This window comes from Choloepus didactylus (assembly GCF_015220235.1).
Source record: "Choloepus didactylus isolate mChoDid1 chromosome 11 unlocalized genomic scaffold, mChoDid1.pri SUPER_11_unloc5, whole genome shotgun sequence".
Classification (NCBI taxonomy): Eukaryota; Metazoa; Chordata; class Mammalia; order Pilosa; family Megalonychidae; genus Choloepus; species Choloepus didactylus.
The window spans coordinates 182,530-205,308 of NW_023637582.1; the positions used below are offsets into that span (position 1 = coordinate 182,530).

At 36.1% G+C, this 22,779-nt stretch overlaps 1 protein-coding gene and 1 pseudogene across 1 annotated transcript in view; one reads left to right on the forward strand and one right to left on the reverse strand.

Annotated features, from left to right (window-relative positions):
- Nucleotides 1-3,778: 3,778 nt before the first annotated feature.
- The window catches only part of LOC119524731 (olfactory receptor 2AE1-like), a 38,032-nt gene continuing 19,031 nt past the window's right edge, over nt 3,779-22,779 (reverse strand). The window contains exons 2-4 of the mRNA XM_037823405.1: nt 6,294-6,505; nt 5,710-5,818; nt 3,779-4,742 (exon numbers count right to left, since the gene is read on the reverse strand). Coding sequence (XP_037679333.1) covers nt 3,803-4,729 — 927 coding nt within the window. The 5' untranslated portion in view covers nt 4,730-4,742; nt 5,710-5,818; nt 6,294-6,505 and the 3' untranslated portion in view covers nt 3,779-3,802. The remainder of the gene's footprint in view (nt 4,743-5,709; nt 5,819-6,293; nt 6,506-22,779) is intronic.
- Nucleotides 12,200-16,366, forward strand: LOC119524724 (annotated as a pseudogene).

Below are 22,779 nucleotides of genomic sequence, written 5' to 3' on the forward strand. Positions count from 1 at the left end.
TATGTGTGCCAATGTAATGTTTACTTTTCTTTTTCTGTCACAGTATTAGTCTGTAGGGTGATCAGTTATCTTTCCTAACCACAGAATCTCACAATGTTGCAGAGTATTGATGAGGCCACCTAAACTGGACCTGATAAACAAGTTAAATCAAGCCCTCATGATGTCCTTATTAGATATATCAGTTTCTAAATGTGTGAAAGGTAAATACTTCAAAGACTTGAGGTTCTGCTGGGTTTGTAGAGCTTTTAAGTTCATAAAAGTCTGTGGCAACTGAAAAATCCCTCTGAATTAAAGGACACATTGTGTCACTGGATGCCCTGCCTGTGTATAATGAGTAGTGCTTTGTGGCCTTCTCTGGATTTTAAGAGGTTGAATATACAACACCTAGAAAAAAGAGCCAAAACTCGTCTATCATGTGACTGGGGAATCTGCTATTTTTTCATAGTAACAAGAGCAAAAGAAGGCTCTGTAACAGGTCCAAGCTGCCTCAAAAGTTGCCTTGCCTCTTAGGTCATAGAATCTAGCAGATACAATGTTATGGACTTATTCATGGTGGATAAGGAATCGGATTGGGTCCATGAAACCCCAATAAGGGTGTCATAATGCAGATTCCTATGTTCTGGATCAGGGCTCTGTCATTCTTGGAAACTAGAAATACTGATCTTGGAGTTCTACTAGGTTGCAATAGGGACTGAGAGGCTGATCATTCACCAAGATGTGAAAACATCCTCAATGCCTAATAGGCTTCGTAATGTCAGACATGTAGTCCTAAACTGAGGCATGCACCACAGGCATTAATTATGACATGGGAGCAATACATCTGGGAATGGGCTCAGAATGTCCAGAAAGCCCAAGTAGGCACACAGGTAAGTGGTTGAAACACCCACTCAGTTACTTTTGTTGCATTGGTATCTCATGCTACACCCCTTCTTCTGTCCTCATTTAGTGGTCTCTGTGATCAGTTGAATGAAACAAGAAATGTGAGGCAGTATCATGGGTTTATTTACATGAGTTGTGTATGAGAAACAAAAGTGAAAATTTGCTATATTATATCCCTGCTCATGGGTTTCCTTGGAATCATGAGGGAAACTTCTCTGCATGGACAGTGGTTTGGAGTGTCCTTGTCCACTTGTTTTTTATGGAGAGAGAAATAGCATGAGGCTTAGGCTTTTGATGGTACATACAGTTGATCAGAGCTCTGAAATAAGACTGGAAACACCAAAACAAGGATAGCTGGGGGAAAAGTCTTGTCTGCAGACTCATAGAAGGACAAAATACAGCTTATCTTTACAAGCACTGACAAATACCCCAGATGTATCTTTTCCTTCCCTTATTGAAGTTTCTCAGTCAGCATCATATGTGTGCATTAATAGGAAGCTGATTTACCAAAATTACACCCCCAATGAAACAGTATGGAATAAGGGATGAATGGTGATAAAAGGGCAATGCATGTCTCGTGACCATAGAATCCATCTCCTACCTTATGCCATATCACATGGAAACAGTTAGCTTACTGGGATGACTGGTCAGGTAAAGTGCATCTCAGAGACAGCATCTTTCCTTTTGGGCCAGTGTGTCCCACAGGATGCTCTGAATGTGCTAAGTCAGCTCCTGGTTAATACACATTCCTGACCGCAAGAATAAGGGAGTCCGGTGACCCTGAGGAAGAATTATGGAATCACTTGGGCAAACTTTGCTCCCAGTCTCTACAGTATTAATCTCTATGGCTTACAGCCCTGTTTCCCACTTTTAGGGTTTCTAGTACAGGTTACACTAAATGCTGTGATGTTGCCTGGTCCCTTTGGGCTCCTCATCACATATTGATGGACCAGCAGAGGGAGAATGCATCAATAATCTCAGGCCTGTAAAAATTATAGCCAATGGTGAGATAATCCTTTTTGGGATTTGGGGGGAAGGTGGTGAAGATCAAGGACAGTCATGGGATCAGCAACTGCATCAGAGGTGTAATTTCGCTCCTTGCCCTCCCATGTTAAGTCTTTGGTACAGATTGTAGCTCAGAATTTATTGGGAGATAGGGGTTGAGGTCAGTCTTCATGGAGAGCAAGAGCTCATCTGAACAATGTAGGCAGGACCTTACCAAGTGCACTGGATGATGTAACTCACACCCTGTAAGCCTCTTCTCCTAATGCAACCATGGTGCAGGGGACTGTTCCCTGCAAGCTTCATTCACTTCACCCTAAAGGTATTTCATCACGAGGGTGCACTGCTCACCTTTCCTTTCCACTTCAGGTTTTCTACAGTGCCACCTCAGTTCTGGGATCACACTCAGCATGCACACATGTACAATTATAATACGGAGTCAGGGAGTAAATTCTTTGTAGAAAATTTTGTTTGATAAAGATAGGACTGTATAGATGAATACTCTCTCTATGAATTATGGAAGAATTCTTTGAGGCATTCTGTTTGTTCCTTAGAAATTATCATGTGACATCACTTTTTTCCTATTTTCCTCTGCCCAATTCCTTTCTCTTCCTCCTTGGCGTTACCTTCAAATAAACTAGCTGCATATTTGTGCTTGAATCAGATCACACTTAAGGGAGAACCACACAAATCTCACTGACAATATAATGGACATCACAACTTGACTGGAAATTCTCTTACATGTTCAAATGACCCAGCAGTCAAATACAGAAATTGAGTCAATCTACTTTGAGGACTGGCATGCTTTTGACTACATACCTTTATGAACAGAAGTCTATAGAATTGTGGAATATCATGACATTCATCAAGGTCTTAAATATATGATAGAAAGAAGTGTCAAATCAGACATGTTCATGTATAATTTTATGAACTCACAACAGTTTTCCATCAAAGAAGAAACATCACTATTTCTTCCCAGTTATCATTTATGATGATCATTGTTACTAAAATGATTTCAAGTGAGAATTTTTCAGAAACAACATAATTTTTTTAGAAACAACATAATATTAAGTTAGTATACATGCATTTGGATCAGAGACAAATGGTAAACTAATAGTACTGATTAATATTGTTGATTCCTAAAAGAAAAATTACCTGTGGTATTGTGGGAAAATATTTGGGAATTCAAGTTCAAACCACAGAATTTTCAACTAACATTTTGTTCAACTTGGGAAGATGATAAACTTCCTCCTTCTGAAAATAACTAATATTTTTTCCTAAAATGGGAAAAGAAATTCTGGAATGCAATCTCTTATGCTTGGGCTGCTCTGCCATAGTATCAAATGAACAGAAAGAAGCATATGTAATTGAAGAATTCATTGTAATTGTGCAAAAGTATAAAATCATTAATGCCTGTTTTAAAATGTAATACAAATTCCATTCCAATGCATTGTTCATATACCCTGAGATCTCTATTAATGGGCTGCTTTATGATCTATTTGAAGAAAATTTTACTAAAGTAAGAGAATAGCTATTTATGATAGTTGTCATTAAGGGATAGAAAAATAGGTACAAAATAAAATTAATCCTTTTACTTTATGACTATTTGTTGCTAAGTAAATCAGGTAAATTGCTGCTTTTTACCATAGCTGATTGGCTTAAATACAGTACTTAATAAGTGACAGGATAAAAATGAATAAAGTAGTGCTACATTTATTACACAGGTGCCAAATTATATATCCATTGAATTATATAATAAAACTATATGATTATATTAATAAAGATCACATAGCCAGACTTAAAAATTGATAAATAAATAAATATACCCTAACCTGAAAATAAGTAATGTAATCGATAGCTATGAATTTTTAGTAAAATTACTAAGTAACCAGGGACTTGAATGTTATGATCCTATTTAGAACTAGACTTTTCTCAGAACTTTCCTCAGAGCCTCTCTTACATCCTTGTTCCTTAGGCTGTATATGAGGGGGTTCAGCATGGGGGTGAGGATGGTGTAGAAGACAGAGAGACCCTGCTCCTGCCCTGTGGTGTGCAAGGATCTGGGAGTCATGTAAATCAACATAGTAGGACCAAAGTAGAAAAGCACCACCAGTAGATGGGAAGAGCAGGTAGCAAGAGTTTTATGCCTTGCCTTGGTAGAATTTAAGTGGAAAACAGTGAGGAAGATAAAAATGTAGGAGGTCAGAATAAGGCTGAAGGGAATAAGGATCAATATGATTCCAGATAGAAACACAACTGTCTCATAGGTTGAAGTGTCCTCACATGAGAGCTTGAGGACTGCTTCTAGCTCACAGAAGAAATGGTGGATTTCTTTTGAGCCACATCTGGGAAAGTGCATTGTAAAGAAAGTTTGCACTAAGCCATTTAGTGCTCCCCCTAACCAAGACATAATGGACATCTGCAGGCAAGTCTCAGAATTTATAATAACCACATATCTTAAAGGATTACAAATAGCCATGTATCTATCATAGGCCATCAGTGTGAGCAGAATGCACTCACTGCCTGTAAGGGAGGAATATAAATAGACCTGAGTCACACAGCCAATGTATGATATAGCTGATGTCCCTGAGAAATAGTTGGCTAGCATCTTGGGGACAGTTGTGGAGATGAGGGAGATGTCCATGAGGGAGAGCTGGCTGAGCAGGAAGTACATGGGGCTGTGGAGCTGGGGATCCAGAGAGATGAGGAGGATGAGGGTGGTGTTTCCTGTGATGGCAACAGCATAGACAAGGAGAATGGTGCAGATGAGAAAGCCAGCATGTCTCATTTCTGGGAAGAGTCCAAGGAGGGTAAAACCATCTACAGAAGTCTCATTTCCTCTCCCCATGTTTCCTATACACCTAGACAAATAATAGTAAAGATACATGCATTTAACAGGAAATAGTATGTAGGAGGACAGCCTTCCATTAATTGATCATAGTATAAAATCAAGCATCATATAACTCTCCCAAATCTGACCCAGAACTAGGAGGGAACAAAGTTAAATCAACCTTTGACATTTTTAAAACTAATGATAAGGTCTAGTAAGATAAACTTTAAAGGGTAATCCCAAAAGATTCCTTCCTGCATGCATGAATCAAGGCATAAAATTCAAATGTTGTATCATCTAGAAATTATTAGGTAAGGATAAGGTCATGTGGATGAATTTGAACTTTACTGTGTCTTTTAAATACTCTGCATAAGCCTCCAACCTATTCCACCAGATTTGTAACAGGCATAAACTTCTAAAAGTTTTTAGATTTTTCTGTGTGAACATGTTCTGTTCTTAAGCTTAGAATAATTTTGGATAATTTCATCTCTCTAGTTCCTTCTAAAGTTGCAGAGTTACTCCTCATACATATCTGCACAATCATTTGAATCAGTGTTTGCATCAACCACACAGTTAATGCATGTAATAACCCTATTAATTTTTTGTATAAAGTATAATTACTCTCTCAACATTATAATAAAAGTATAGTTTTCCCTTCTGTATATGAGGGCATCTACAAAGTGTAATTTTTACTTCATTTCTCTCCAATACTTTCTGGATTGCTAACCAGGGGAATATAATATGTGAGGTAGGTCGTAAAGTTTCACTGCAGGCAGAAGTTTCTCTGATTTGTACTGTGGGTGGACCAGAAGGGCAACTCCAGTTTATTCTTTGCCCTGAGAGACTCATTGGCTAACTGTCATGGTAGGACACAAAATTGAGGTGAGCTGGTAGCTGACATGCCCAGCTTTTTTATTATAGTTACCAAATTCCATTAAATCATTCATATTCTGGTTTTAACTTACAGAAAGAGAAAAAAAGAAAATTGGTAGACTTACTGTGAAACTTCATGGAGAGTTTGAATTTTCTTATCATTTCATCATTTTTGTAAAAAGCCCATTTATTTTCCAACAGCTAAAGCTGTCTTCCAGTTTGAAAGGTGCATTTCTAGTAAAAAGAACAATTCCACCTCTGTTTAATGAACACATTACTCCCCATTATTCATTATATTGTACTAATAGCAAAGATTAGAAAAGGAAAGTTCAAATGTTCTTTGAAGAATGGGTTTGAGATCTAAAATTGCTGAGGCTGCTGGATCCAGAGTATGTGCAGTGTTGTAAGAGCATAAAATACTTGCATTTCCCAACACACCAGATTGCAATGCAGTTGGCAAGTTTGCATATCAGGGGAAAAGAAGCTTTAATTTGGGAAGACATCTTCATCTTGAATGACATGCTAGGGGCTTGAACTGTCTATAAAATGGGTTGAGAGAGTGGAAATTCTTGGGTGGGATAAGAGACTGAATTAATTAGAACTGCTGTCAAATATATGCATAAATATGCAATCATGTTCTAAAGCCTTGCAAACACACATGGCAACCTGCTCATCAAAGCTCTTCTGGTTTTCGTCTTCTATGACTTACCTTATGAACAAAATGCTGTGGAAGTAACTCATTTCCTGTGCTGATACCACATTCCAGATGCTGTGAGGTGCATTGCAGTTCATCTTGGAAAAAGGCCATTAGCTTGAGTCCTCAGGTAAGTGAATTCTACCATCTCACATTACCTGCTTCATTGCATCTTGAATTCCATAATTCAGGAGTGTCTAGATGAGCTTGGCCATTTAGTAGGTGAGCTGAACAGAAAATCCCAGACATGTGCAATCAGGACCATGGGCTCTCCCAGAGGAATGCCCTCAGTGACTTTTATCTGTAACCTTTAATTATAAGTTTATTTCACCTGATTTAACTTCCCCAAGAATAATTATTAATGGATAATTATGAGTTGTTTTGAGAAGAGCTTTTCCTTCCTCTTATGCATCACTAGCATCTTCTAATAATTATGCTGTGACTGTAAATGGTGTAAGATTATCAATGTATCTTAAATATTCTGTCCCATGTTCACTTTCATGATGTCAGAATCCAGCCTCTAGAAGACCCACTGTTTCTGGGCATGGTGTATAACCAAACTGACTCCAAAAATCATGTTGGACTTTGATGATTCTTTCTTCTTCAAGTACTAAGAAAGCAATAGTTCATTTGTACATCAAAAAGGGAAACATCTGGAGACCACTAATTGAGTATTAGTGGAATGGAGTGTTTGCCATTCCATTTACCTGGAAAAAATAGAACTGAAGTCTTAAGACACATTTTTAAATTCCTGAGAAATTTAATTTTCTTCATTTTATGGGGATCCATGTAACTTTTTACCTTTTAAAGCATGATAAATTAAAACAGATGCTGATAATTGTACTCAGTGTTCCATAAGTTGTAGGTAAGTTCTTCATCTATTTTAAATAACATTGCACTTTTAAAATCTAAATATGCTGTTTCAATGAGTTTTTATAAAATCATCATTTTTTCTGATCACTAAATCTAAAAATAAATTTTACAAATATGTAACTATACAACTAAACAAGCACTAAATCTCTCAACAGCTAGAACATGTTCCTATCCTTCATACCCAGTACAAACATGTTTTTGCAAGAAGAAAATTTTTAAAAGAGCAAAAGAGTGATAGAGGTCTGACTGCTGATTACTCTAGGCTGTATATGTGAGTCAGGAGTTGCAAATTTTAGTAAACTCTCCATTCTGTCTATGAAGTAAATTTCAAACTCTAGAGCAGATGAAGAATAAGGAAGAAAATTCATTTACTGAATAAAGACGTAGTCTCATTTGCCTCTCCCCTGTAACTAGCAAATGTCTGGCTCATTCTAAGCTATAAGTAATACTTGATGATTAAATTAATTAGCAAGCTATTTTCAAATGGAAAGATTTAAATTAAAGCAAGCATTAGTATCTTTCACATAATCTTTATGGATAACTGTTGATTTTATGTGAGTCAGTATATGAGCAGACTTTTTTAGGGACTTCTAACTGATACTTTGAACTGAAGTGATGTAGAATTTCTACTCTTTATCCATTGTTTTTGTTTTTTTTTTTTTCCTTTCCAGAGCGGTTAACTAGGTAGAAGTTCTTCAGATTTATAGTTTTGAATATCTTCTGGAATTTAAGATTAATTTTCAAGTCAAATCCCTATACTTTTACCCTTAAAGTTTTTTCATAAAATTTCCCAATGATTTTTCATCCCATCTATTGTTCCAGACACTAATTCAGAATATAAAGAATTTAAGATTAGTATTGCATAACATGTAATCTCCATTTAATAGTTATTACCAGCAGTTCATTATCTATGATACACAATTTTTGTCAATATCCGAAGGAAAATATTTGCTTACAATAGTCATTTAATATGTATTTTTGTGATATAAGTGTAGTAAATGTTCAGCCTATAGTATGTACTCAAAATTACCATGGTATTTACTGTGGTGTTAATTTCATAAATAATTTATTTCAAAACAAATATTTATTTTATACTTAATTTAAACAGGAATTGTTCTGAGTTCAAAATCACTACCATAAAAATTTATATTGCTTCTCCTATCATGGATGAATATTCTTGTTTGTAAGATAGGCAAGAAATAATAATTATGGAAACAATTGCACAATTTGTCATTACCATGAGGATGCTGATAGAACACCAACAGGTGAATTAACCAAGAGGAGGGATAATGTGATGTTCCTTTTGAGGAAAGGGCATTCACACAATTTATGCCCTTACAAAACCCAGGTAATTTCCCCTTATCAGAGTGGAATTTGCACTCAGTCACTCTCTTCACATCTTCTCCATGCTTTCACCAATGCTGAGTAAATTCGCTGACAAAGTGTATAATTCATTCAGACATGTGGCCTAATTATTCTGTTTCACTTTAGTTTTTTTTTTGCTTTTTTGCCTTCCAGAAACTCCCCGCCCCCCGCATTCCACATGACCCACAAGCAGCCTGTACACAACATCCATGACTTGTCCTGCTGTCTGCTCACACCAGGCTGCTACTCCTCTGGTTCTTTTGCCTCATTCAGGTCACTTCTGTACTTTGTACTCTCCTGCACTCATTCTCTTCTTTTGTCAACTTCACTGTTGCTCTTAGTTCTACTTTTCTGTGTTTGTGCCTCTCTATTTCTAAAATAAGCAATACATACACATTGAAGTCCCTGTATTTCTTTTTCATCACTTCATTTTTTCTCTCTCTCTTCTCTGATCACTTATTTGAAAATATGGGGTAGACCACTGTCTTCATTTTATTTCTTTTCACTCAGACCACAGTATGTGTATCCTGGGAAATCCCATCAATAATTCATTTAACCCACTAAATATATTCAATCAAACTTGCAAAGAAAAGTCTTTCTGTGAATAAATTTGGAGGATGGTTTTCAATAAAAATCTTTCTTAATGTTGCAACCTCAGTCAGAGGGAATTAACCTGTAATTATAATGATTCTTACTGAATGGAGAGCACAATCTGTGAAAATTCCTCCATTTTGGCAATTTCAGTGAGTCTAAAATACACACTATCAGAATCATGAGGATATTACTTCATTTGAATAGTAGGCCAATTGAAACTGCAAAGTTAAATCAGTTCATTCGAGCAGGTACATACAGTAAAGTGTGTGTGTGTGTGTGTGTGTGTGTGCATACAGAGAGAGAGAGAGAGAGAGCACGTAAAATAAAAAGTGGTTGTGGTATTTTATAATGTCTAAGATCCATTTATATTATTATTATTTGAATTTTTATTATTTAAATTTTGTTGTCATTATACATATATTACAATTCACATCTTAACTACTTTTCATCTGGAGAATTAGGTGGCATTAACAACATTTACAATTTTGTGCTACCAGGCTGGAAGTAACTTTTGAAAATAACATACTGAACAAGGGGCTAGTATCTAGAATATATAAAAAGTTCTCAATCAGTAATACAAACAATCCCATTAGAAATGGGCAAATGACATAAACATCCATTTCATGGATGATATGTAAACAGACTCCAGAAAAGATGTTCAACCTCAAGAGGTACTAGGGAAATTAAAATTAAAACTGAGTGAGACTTCACTACACACCTCTCAGAATAACTAAGAAAAAATGGTAACAGCATCAAATATTGACAAGGATTAAAGAAACTGGGTCACTCCCATTTCTATTGGGAATGTAAAATGATGCAGCCATTCTGAGAAACAGTTGACAGTTCCTTTTAAAAACTAAACATGCAACTACCATACTATCTAGCAATTGCACACTTGGACAGTTATCCCAGAAAAAGTTAACTTATGTTCAGACTAAAACCTGTACCCAAATATTCTTAGCAGCTTACTCATAATAACTAAACACTGCAATAAGTCCATCTGTGAAAGATGACATCTAACAGATGAAAGGTTAAACAAACTGTGGTACCTTTATTCCACGGGAAACTACTCAGCAACACAAAGCAATGAACTATTGATTCATACAGCATCCTGGTTGAATATCTGAGAAATTTTCATAAGCGAAAAATGTCAGTCCCAAACAGTCATACACTAAATGTTTCCATTTATATAATAATCCTGAAAGTATAAAGGGCCACTTGAGGAAACATTGCAGTGATGGAACTGTTCTGTGTCTTGTCTTTATCAGTGTCGATATCCTGGTGTTATATTGTACTACATTTACAAGATGTCACTATTGGGGGAGTTGTATAAATGATGTACAGGGTCTCTCTGTATTATTTCTTACAACTGCCTATGAATCTACAATTATCTCAAAATAATAACATTAATTTAAAAATCTCTTGGAAAGATATTAATAGAAGGAAACATTGTTAACAAGATAAAAGTTATTTTAAAAATACTACCATAAACAATTTAATAATGAAATGTAGAAAACTGCCCCTCCAATCTCATGAAAGAAACAACACTAAGACATAAAAATATTATAAGTATTTTTATTTCTAAAAAATGTTTCCATTATAAATTGTAGAGAAAAGTACATCTTCAGGATTAATAAGTATCCTTAAAAAAGTATGATGAAACAGGCAAAAATGAAAGTAAATTAATGAAGTATTGAACTCAAATGTTAATTAAATTGAAATTAAAATAAGGAAAGAACAAAGAAGGAAATTAAATACCTGAAAGAAAAATATATAAATAATTACTGTTTTCAAAATTTGGAACTGATGTAGTCATAGCCATCCAAGTTCATAGATTTTGTTTTGTTTCATGTTTGAAATTTGAAAAGAAAATGAAGAAAATTACCTAAAATACTGGTTATCCAAAAGCAAAACAACTTGAAAATTATTTGTGATAGAGATAGAATTTTAGATTCCTACTGAAAAAATTTTTGATGATCAACAAGTGGAATTTTTTTCAGATAACACTCCACATTCTGTTTGGAATGAGTCATGATATTCAGTTCTATATACTTCAAGGCACTGTGTGTGACTGTTAGTGTTAAGATAAGCATCACAGAGAAAGAACCAAACATTATTTCACTGTCATTCCCATCCTGAATAGAAATTCAGGTAATGTGGATTTTTGTCGGTCATGTACTATAACTTGTTTTGTATTGAGGACGTCTGATCACAACTAAGTCTTTTAAATATCCTGCATTCTGATATACAAGGTCAGTCTGTAGTTTACTTATATGGTAAAAAAGATGCTTGCCTTCAAGTAGTTGTACTTACAGGTATTTCAATAACTTGGGGGTTATGGAGAGTGTTCAACTAATTGGATTAATAAAACTACTTTTGGTTATAAGGAATTGTTTTAAAGTTTGAATGTGCATATCTACGTATGCATTTCTCCCACAGACAAAAACAAACACCAAAGAACAATTCCTTCAAATATAGACAATCCCTCCTCAGTTATTTTAAATTTTTCAGGGTTGGCTTATCAATTTATAACATGTAAAATCACAGATTAATAATTTTTTCTGTTATTTAGTCTATTGCTCTTCTCTCTCATGATGACATAATCTGCAGAAGTAACTTTCACACTTTTCCTCAATGCAGACACTATGTTTAATTCAAAATTTAGGATTAATTATATTTATCAAATTTATTCCATTTTTCCAGATTCTAGCCAACATCCTATGGAATTTCCTCATATTTTAATGCATTCTGCATGCATTACATAATAGTATCCTTCAAAGGGATATGAGATTCCCAGAGCAAAATAATGTTTTTATTTTATTAGGTATATGACATACTAGGTAATATATTTGTAGACAGTGATTGAAAAAACACCTTCTTGTGTGTTTTTTAAGTGACACATAATTTATACCGACATATAAATATTAGCTAGGAATATTTAGAATAGGTATTACTTCCTTCCCAACTGATTTTCCTGAGTCCTTTCCCTGATCTCTGGTTCCAAAGGAGAGTAAGGATGAAGGAAATGCATACATCCATTCCTGCATGTCACTAACTGGTGAGACAATTGGCTACCTTAAAGGGTCATCATGACCCCCATCACTTACCAGTGCTTCATTGAATTTCTTTACTTTGACTTTCAAACACTAGGCAGAAATATCATGTCAAAACCCTCCATGGGGGTTCAGTATGCTTTGGTTTAATTAAGAGTCAGATTTCCCTGTTCCATACCAGCTGTAAATCCAAGGGGCTGAATGGAAACATTGTGGGGAGTACCCAGTGATTCTCCTGGGTGCTGACAGAGGACTCTCCTAATAGACGGACATGAACTCCAGCCTCCACTGTCCAGCATCAAGTGGCATCAGGATGCTCTGCTTATCTCTTTTGACTTCCAGCTCCTGTTTTCTGCTTGGGTTCTTGGATCTTCCTCTGTGCCTATCTTTGCAATTCCAGTGTCTAGAAGGGGTCTATATGTGGATTTTGGGTGTCCTTCCCTTTGAGTAGAAAATTTAGTTTGTCCCTTAAGTCACAATCATTTTGAGAGCCCTAAGATCTTTCCTTTGATCCCTCACTTTCATCATGGATTCTATTCCCCCAGATCATGATTTGAAAATGTTCTTTAGAAAGTAATCATTCTTTACTGCTTCCCTTCTCTCATAAATCATGGGCCTTCAAGTCTGGTCTGTATTGGTTTTTCTCTATTGCCTTAAAAACAGTCACTTTACATATTTTCTGCCAGGTTTCTAATTATAATTTCTGGAAGAAGACTTCCTTTTTCTTAAGTTTTTAATTTAGTAGCATATACACAATTGAAAATTTCCCACTTAAAACACTTTCAAGTGTACAACTCAGTAGTTTCACAATACTGTGCTGCCATCACCAACACCCATTTCCCAAAGATTTTCATCACCTCAAACAGAAACTCCGCATCCAGTGAGCAAGAACAACCCATTGCCCTCACCCTGCAGCCCCTGGAATCCACTATCTCTATGAATTTGCTTATTCTACTTATTTCATATAGCCAAGAATAGTTACAGCACAATTATTTCTGCATGCTGAATTGAGAAGGAGGAAGATACTGCTATTCTCAAAAGAGCAAATAGAAGGAGCAGGTAATTATTCTCTAAAATTACTTCAAAGAAAGTTAAATCTGTTTAAAAAGAAAATCAAGCTAATTGAAGGCAAGGGATAGAAGTCTCCAAAGACATTTCTCTGGGCTACTAATGCTGCTGATTTCACAAGGCCAGAATTCTTCATTTACTTCTAAATAGTGAAACTCACTATTTGGAAACTGCTCGGTTATGGATTCTGAGGTGCAAGAAAGCAGGCAATGTGAGAATCATGTCACCTGTCAGAGAAGTAGGATACAGAGGAACAAAATATGACCTCAGTATAAGAGATGATGGTGATGGCAGAAAAATCTGCCAATGATTCCTTTTTTGAGATACATGTTATATCTAAGGTTTTTGGTCATGCAGTCAATGAAGTAGATGAAGCAGTGAAATAGAATGGCTGTATGTAGATGTGTTTGTTGGTTGTAACGAAATAGGGCAGGACTGCACCTTTAGCTGTATCATCCAGTGTGCTCTCAGGTTCCTTCATGGTCTTCCACAAGACAAGTTCACTATGTTCATCCCCTGATTTCACTAGAGAATCAGCACTCACTCCCATTCCTGACTACATAAAGTCTAAGGCACTTAGAATATCATTCTTCCAGTCCCGGATACCCTGCTGTGCCTTTGATACATACAATGCATCCCAGAAATGGAGGCAGTTGGGTGAGCTGGAAACACTGGACTCAGGGTTCTGGCAGCTTGCGCATCTGCTGGGTTGTAGGGGCTGAGGACTTTCCCTTGTGTACCTTTCCACTTTGACCTCTTAGTCCTTTGGCACAAAATACATAGTATAGATATAGATGCACAGTTAGAGTTAAGAGCTGAAAATATGGCAGAAGAGAGGCAGATTTATCACTGGTATTTCTGCTTTGTGTCAGAATTATTTCTATGTTTATTTTTCTTTTATTTCTGCCACTGAGCCTTAAATTATCATGAAGTACCATTTCTTATCAAGCTTCATATCTCTCATATCAACTAGCATAGTGCCTTGAACATGCAGGTGTTCACTCAATGTTTCTTAAGTAAAAGTAGTAAGAATAGAAATAGGAGAGACCTGAGATGTATCTGTTGAAGTCTGGAATTTTAGCAATCTTACTGGTGCCACAGTATTCCAAGGATGATGCAATAATTATAGTATTTGTTTATGTAAGTTGAAAACAACACAAAAATTTTGCAATCTCTTTAAGTATATACTGTGCAACCTGAAAGAACTGCCTTCATTCAGGAATAGAGAAGGGTCTTAATATTTAGATGTGAGATGTGCCATTCCTAATGGAAGGACATATGACATATTTGAAAATGCATGGGATTGCCCATATAGGCGCAACCAGCAAGAAAATGTAGCTCAGTTTTGGACTTCACACTAAATCTCTCGATTCTCAAAATCTTCATTGTACAAGTAAGGGAAGACAGACTTAGCTACTTTTAGGAATTTTTCTGATGACCACAAGGTACAGGATGGACAGCTATTGCAGTTCTCTCGACACCTACTTACAGTGCTCTGGAGATGGTTCATCCCAGTGATCACTGGGTGTCAGTCAGTAGCCTGAAGCTGCCCTGCTGAACACTCCCACCAAGAGGCAGAGGTCTAGCCTCTTCCAATAAAACTGGGTGAGCTGCTTCTTATGGTCTTACTTTCCTTGTTAGCTGCCTAGATACTGATGAAGACAAAGCAATAATTATGTTACTTGGATGTCATCCAGCACAGAGTGAAATAAATTGTAAAATTGGAATTTTGAGTACTAATATGCTATGCAAATCATCATTGTGCTCCATCCCAGTTATTCAGGTTAATCACATGGAAATTCAATTATATCCCAAGCAACCTTAAATATATGACTACAAAAATCCTGAAATATCAACATTTGAATTACATGCCAAGATTATTGCATGTAGAAAGCTACTTCATAATAATCCTCTTAATTTTCATAAACTTCATTGTACAGGTAGGGAGGACAGGCCTAGCTATTGTTATCAATTTATGGATGCAATAATCATTAATGTATATTTTATTGACATTTATCACTATGTTTATTAATAAATACTAAAGATAATTTTAGTCTGTTTCTCTTCAAGGATGGGTCAAATGTAGGACAAATTAGGGATAATAATTTTATCACAAAGTCATTACATGAAAATCTTTTTCCTTTATAAATAATTTTCCCATAGAGGACACTGACATGCTCCTCCCTTTCATTCATTTAGCTGTAGAGAAAACATAGGGAGAGGAAATGGGACCTCCACAGTAGGTTATACCCTCCTTGGACTGTTCCCAGGATTGAGGCATATTGGCTTCCTCATCTGCACCATTCTTCTCATCTATGTTTCCATCACAAGAAACATCACCCTGGTCTTCCTCCTCTCTCTGGATCCCCAGCTCTACAGCCCCATGTACTTTCTCCTCAGCCAGCTCTCCCTCATGGACATAGCCATCATCTCCATGACTGTCCCCAAGATGCTCACCAACTATTTCTCAGGGATGGCAGCTATTTCTTACATTGCTTGTGCAACTCAAGTTTATTTCCATTCAGCTCTTGGAGGCAGTGAATGCATTCTGCTCACTCTGATGGCCTATGACCAATATGTGGCTATTTGTAACCCTTAAGGTATGTGGTCATTATGAATCCTCAAGTGTGCTTGAAGATGGCCACTGTGTCCTGGTTAGGGGGTGCATTTAATGCCTTAATCCAAACAACATATACCATGAATTTTCCACGATGTGGCTCAAGAGAAATCAACCATTTCTTCTGTGAACTGCAGGCAGTACTCAAGCTGTCATGTGAGGACACTTCAACTTATGAGAAAGTTGTTTTTTTGATTGGAATTGTGTTTCTCCTCACTCCCTTTGGCCTCATTCTAGCCTCCTACATATCTATCTTCCTCAGTGTTCTTCACTTAAATTCTTCCAAGGCAAGGATTAAAGCTCTTGCCACATGCTCCTCCCATCTGATGGTGGTGTTTCTATACTTTGGTCCAACCATGTTTATTTATATGATTCCTAGTGCCTCGCATAGCTCAGAGCAAGATGAGGGTCTCTCCATCTTCTATACCTTCCTCACCCCCATGCTGAACCCACTCATATACAGCCTAAGGAACAAGGAGGTGGGAGAGGCTCTAAAGAAAGTTCTGGGTAAAGCTTAATTACAGGGTAACATGGTAATATTAAGAGTTTCTGAATAATTTGGGAATCTGGTTGCAATTTTCAGCCATCTAATTCATTACTTCTTTGTGGATCAGGACATATTTTTTATTAACAAGTTTTAACTGCCTATATTTACATCATGAAAATCATCAAAATTTTGTAATTATCTAAATGACTATAACTTGGCCTGTGATTACTAAGTATAGGCATTACTTTGCTAATTTTTATTCTGTCAGTTCTTAACCTTTGGATTTACAGCCAAATGCCTATGATAAATAAAATAGTTTACCTAATGGCCTGATTTACTTATCATCAAGTATACATAAATTTAGATGAACAAAGCAAGTTTCTGATTTGTTTCTACACTTATTTTATTCTATCTGTATATAGACACTGATCACAATTACTGTGACATCATTAAACTTGTCTTTAATTAGATTACAGAACAGCCCATTCATCTGAGATTTCACATACCTAAGCAATGGATCTGGATGGAATTTTCATTAAATAAACATGGATCCTTTTACTCTATAATTGAATTCTTCAATTGTGTTTATTTCATGAAAAGTGATACTTTGGAACAGCACTTTTTGCAGCACAGCTTTCATTCCAGATATTCTGTATCAATTACTAAGAAAAAATTAACTTTCCTTAAGAAAACAGAGGTTTAATTATGTGCCTAAAGTTAACAGGAAATTCCATGATTTGAGTTTTAATTCCCATTTCTTTCCCCACCTTGTCACAGATGACTTTTTTTTTTTTTTTGGAAATCATGAACATTACCTAATACACTTAATTTATCTTTTTGTTCAGTTCCAAAATCTAATACACCAAATCCATTTATGTTGCTGTCCTCTGCCAAATTCTGCTTTTAAATCATTTTAGCAGTAATGTATGTCTGTTATATGAATTTTATTGCAAAGAGATATTGGTGATTCCCTTTGGATGGAAAATTTGACATGTTTTGCATAAACTTTTAGATGGTTATTTCTAATTTAATCATTCATTTTATTGATATCTATGGCCTTGGTAAATTTCAGGTCAATCCACAATTTGATATGCTTCTGTTCAATTTCCCTAAGTAGATTGGATACAAATTCTGGATTCAGAATAATTTGAAAATGTGTTGGATAATTTCTTATCAAGTAGCTGTGTTCTTTAAATTACTCCTCAATTTGATAAATTCTCCAATAGCAGAGCTTGACTCAAGCACAGGAAGTAATCTCAAGAAATGGGATGGATGGTTTGGGGGGGAGTAAAATAGGGACAAATAATAACCAATATAAGGAGATGTTTTCCAGTTCCTGCGGGCAACCTCAGTTATAATCTCGGGAAGTTCTGAGGAACAAACACTGCCTCCAAGATTTCCCACATTAATCCATAAGGTAAGTATTTGTCTAAAGGGGTTCATCCCTCTCATTGAAGTTTACAGCAAGAAGTTTAGCACCCTTCCCTCACCCTGCCACATCCAAACTCCACATGTGCTCAGGTTGGATAAGGTCATGGGAAGAGTCACTGCAGTGTCTCAGATTCTTACACCACATTAGAGTGAAGTAAATGAAGCCTTGAGAACAAAAACCCACTGAAATGAGGACTCTTTTCCAACCACTATGTCTTTTATGTCCTTTACTTGTCATATTGCAATGTCTAGAATTTTCAGTATTATTTGGATAAAGATTGGTGAGAGAGGGCTTCCTTGCCTTTTTAAAGATTTTAGAAGGAAAGCATTCACTCTTTCACTCTTAAATATCATATTAGCTATAGGTTTTGTTTTTGTCATTGTTGTAGTTTAGGTATATTTTATTTATCAAGTAGAGGAAATTCTCCCTTGATATCTAGTTTGCTGATAGTTTTTTTTTAAAATCATGAATGGTTTCTGAATTTTATCAAATGCTTTTCCTGAATCAATTGGTATGATTATGTATTTTTTAGCCTGTTGTAATGGTTGATTGCACTGACTGACTTCTTAATGTGTTGGTGAGTTCTTCTATACCCTTGCTTATTTTTTGTCTTGGCATTATTTCTATTGTTGAGTGAGGAGTGTTGAAATGCCAACCTATATCGGAGGATTTGTCATTTTCTCCTCCCATTAGATTAATTCTTTTATAAATATGTAACTTCCCTCTTTCTCTCTAGTAAATTTCTTCGCTGATTTTTTTCTTCTAAATAATTTCATACCATCATGCAAGAGCTGTTATTCCCACATAAATTTCAAAAGCTCTAACTAATTTTTGTAAACATTTTGCTTTGAAATAATTTAAAAATTACAAGGCAGTTGCAAAAATAATACAAAACCCCTACAGGGAACTCCATAGTACCCTCACACCAGATACCCAGATACACCAATTTTAACATTTTGCCACATTTGCTGTATCATCTCTCTCTCTCTCAATCTCTCTCTCTCTCTCCATCTACCTATCTACTCTATCATCTCTTTTATCTATTTTCTAAACACTGAGAGTAGATAGTATGCATCATACATGTGTTCAGCTCTGTGAACACATAGTACTTCCCTGTACATGTCTAAGAACCATTTCCAGTTTTGTAACCACCTTAAGTACATTTATAAATTTGCAGATATTTAATATTGATATAAAGCATACAGTTTATATTACAATTCTTCATGTTTTCCAGCCATGTCCTTTTGAGCCTTTCCTCCACCATTTTTAGATCCAATCCAGGAACATGTATTGCATTTAATGGCATTGTCTCATTAGTTGCTCATTTTTTACATTGTGGAGATCTTTATACAAAATTAACTTTTCCATCTCAATCTCACCCAAGAATTGCATTCAGGAGGGATTAATCACATTTGCAATGTTGTACCAGCTTCACCACCATCAATTACCAGAACTTTCCCATCACCTCAAATAGAAACTATATACCCCTATGCATTAACTGCACACTCCCTCCCCATCCACCACCCACCTCTGCTAATTTGTACTCGCATTTCCATCTCAATGTCTTTGTATATCCTGGTTATTTCAAAGAGGAGGAAGCATATGACATCTGTGCTTTTGTGTCTGATTAATTTCAGTCAACATGATACATCCAAGTTCATCCCTATACTTGCATTTACCTGAACTCCATTCCTTTTTAGGACTAATATCCCAATGTATGAATATACCATATTTTGCTTATCCATTCATCTGCTGATGAACATTTGAGTGTTTTCTTCATTTCTTGTCCCTCAATTCTTACTTTACTGCCTATTTTTGTTTTTAGTTGATCTTTTTAGTGAAGCCTTTATACCTTCTCATTTTGTTCAGTGCATATTTTTTGATATTTTCTTTGTGGTTACCCATGATTTTATATCCTAAATCTATAAATATATCCTTTGCTTGGATGCCAAATGAACATCAACAGCACACATGTTTGTATATCACTCAACACCCTGCCTTTATGTAGCCTTTGTCAAAACTTGCATCTTTATACTTTACATGTCCCAAATCATTAATTTAGCATTACTTTTTATATAATTTAATTTTAGATTCAGTAAGAAGCAAAAGGAGGAGTTATAAACCAAAAATACAAGAGTACTTGCAGTTGTATTACCCATGTTGTTAGCTTTACCAAAGATTTTATTTTATCCTGAGGCTTTGATCTATTTTCTAGGGCCCTTTCTTTTCAACCTAAGAACTCCCTGTAGTGTTTCTTGTATGGACAGCCTAGTGGTGACAAACTCCCTGGTCATTTGTTTATCTGGGAATATCTTAATCCCTCCCTCATTTTTTTTTAAAGTTCAATTTTATTGAGATATATTCATACACTGAGCAATCATCCAAAGTGTACATTCAATTTTTCACAGTATCATCATGCAGTTGTGCATTCATCAACCCAATCCATTTCTTGAACATTTTATTTCTACCAGAAAAAGTGAAAACAAGAATAAAAAATAAAATATAAAAGAACATCCAAACCACCTCCCACCCTATTTTTAACCTAGATTTTTGTCCCCATTTTTCTACTCATCCAACCGTACACTAGACAAGGGGAATCTGATCCACTAAGCTTTCACAAGCACACAGTCACCTATTGTAAGCTACATTGCTATACAATCATCAAAAGTCAAGGCTACTGGGTTGCAATTTGATAGTTTCAGGTATTTACTTATAGCTAGTCCAATGCATTAAAACCTAAAAAGTGTTATCTATATACTGTGTAAGACTGTCTACCAGAGTGAACTCTTGACTCCATTTGAAATCTTTCAGCTACTGAAATTTATTTTGTTTCATTTTACATCCCCTTTGGTCAAGAAGATGTTCTTAATCCCACAATGTCAGGTCCAGATTCATCCCTGGGAGTCATATCCTGCATTGCCAGGAGATTTACATCCCTGGGAGTCAGGTCCCACATATTGGGGGAGGGCAGTGAGTTCACCTGCTACATTGGCTTAGCTAGAGAGAGACAGACACATCTGAGCAAAAAGAGGCATTCAGGGGGAGAATCTTAGGCACAATTATAAGCAGGTTTAGCCTCTCCTTTGCAGTAATGAGTTTCATAAGGGCAAGTCTCATGATAGGGGGCTCAACATATCAAACCTCCAGTCCTCAATGTTTGTGAGAACATCAGCAACAATCCAGGTGAGGAAGCCTGACACCTCTGTATTTCCTCCCAGCTCCTCAGGGAGGCCCTGCATGTATATTTTTATTCTCTGTCCAAATTACTGTGGGATGTGTCATATTTCACACTAACCTATGCAAACCTACCAGGTCTCACTTCTTATTAAAAGTTGCATGTAATCACAGTATTTGAACAAACTGTACAAGTAATATTGTTTAGGAAATATAGATCCTGCACCAACTAAATATTTCTTCCCTTGGTCTCACATGGAATTTGAAGTTTTAAACACAGTCTTTATTGTCCTTTACCCTTTGGCCCAATTTGCCCTAGTCCTAACCACATCAGCTTCACTCACATATCTAGGTGAAATCTGAACTCTTTTTTTAACAGTTGCTGTATGTGCTAATACTGACATTCATATACACTGAATCATGTATGCAGATTTTCAGGTGTCACACAGATAACCAAAGTTCCAGGGATCAATCAGGTTATACATAAAAGGATCAGCATCTCAAAATCTGGAGATAGCCACTACAGTTCAGGAATAGATGTGACTGCTATGAGAGCTTACAATCTAGGGACAGTTACAATAAGTGTTCCCCTGATAAGCTGTGTTCTAAGATTCAATTCTGAGTTTATACAATGTAGCTAGTCCACATTGGTGAGGCATTATAGTGTTTGCCTCTGTTTCTGGCATAGTTCACTCAAAATGCTGTCTACAGGTTCAGTTCACCTCGCTGTGTGTCTCACAGCTTCACTCCTTCTCACAGTTGCTCAATAATCCATTGTATGCACACAAAGCAGTTCACCATTCTATTCCTCAGTCAATTCACTCTTAGGCCACCTCCACCCTTTGCAAATCATGCATACTCTCCATAAACACCAGTATGCAAATGTCCATTCATGTCCCTACTCTAAGATCCTCCAAGTAAATGTCTGTTATGAGGTTGCAGGACCTTATGGTACCCACCTACTTAGCTTCCTGTTCTCTCTTTTTTTGAAAGTCAGTTTTGCTAGATAGGAAATTCTTTGTTGACTGTTTTCCCCCTTTTAGCTCTTTATATGTGTCATACCACTGCCTCCTTGGTCCAAAGGTTTCTGATGAAAAAATTGGCATTTATTCTTGTTGGCTTCTTGTATTTGTTGCATTGCTTTTTTGCTTTTCTCACAATTTTCAGGATTCTGTCTTTACCCTTGATATTTGATGGTTTGATTATAATACACATATGTTATATATGGCAGGGCCAAGATTTGAAATATAAGAAAAGAAACAGTGTCCTCAAAACCTCACATTCTCTTTGATGTTAGAGAAAATTCATTTGCTTTCTCTTTGTTTGCATTACTTTTCATAAGTTTTACAATTTATCTTTTAATATAGAGTAATAGCAAGCTAGAGATTATATTTTCATCTTTGAATTTCAGCCCCTTTATCTGTAAGAAAGATGATTATAGTATTGATGTCCATCTACAATGAGGAAGGATGTAGAAATAAGGAGACACAAGTAGAGGAGTGACAATGGAGTCACAGTCATCCAATTCCTCAGGTCTAATTCCAGATGGACCACAATCATATTACCATATTACCATGTACTACTATGTAATTTAATGCTAGACCCCTAGCTGATATTTTTCTAGTACACCATTGAGTTGATACACCCACTTCATCCAAATCTTCTCTATTTTTGGAATTTCCCAACTTCTCCTCATTGTCACCGATAGTCTTCATGAATGCCATGCTCCACATTCACAGTCCCTTGGTTGGTGGAAGAACCTCCTTCTAGTTCAAATTTAAAGACATTTTATGCACACACAGCAACCACTACTGTTTTTTGCACTTGGAGACCTTTGC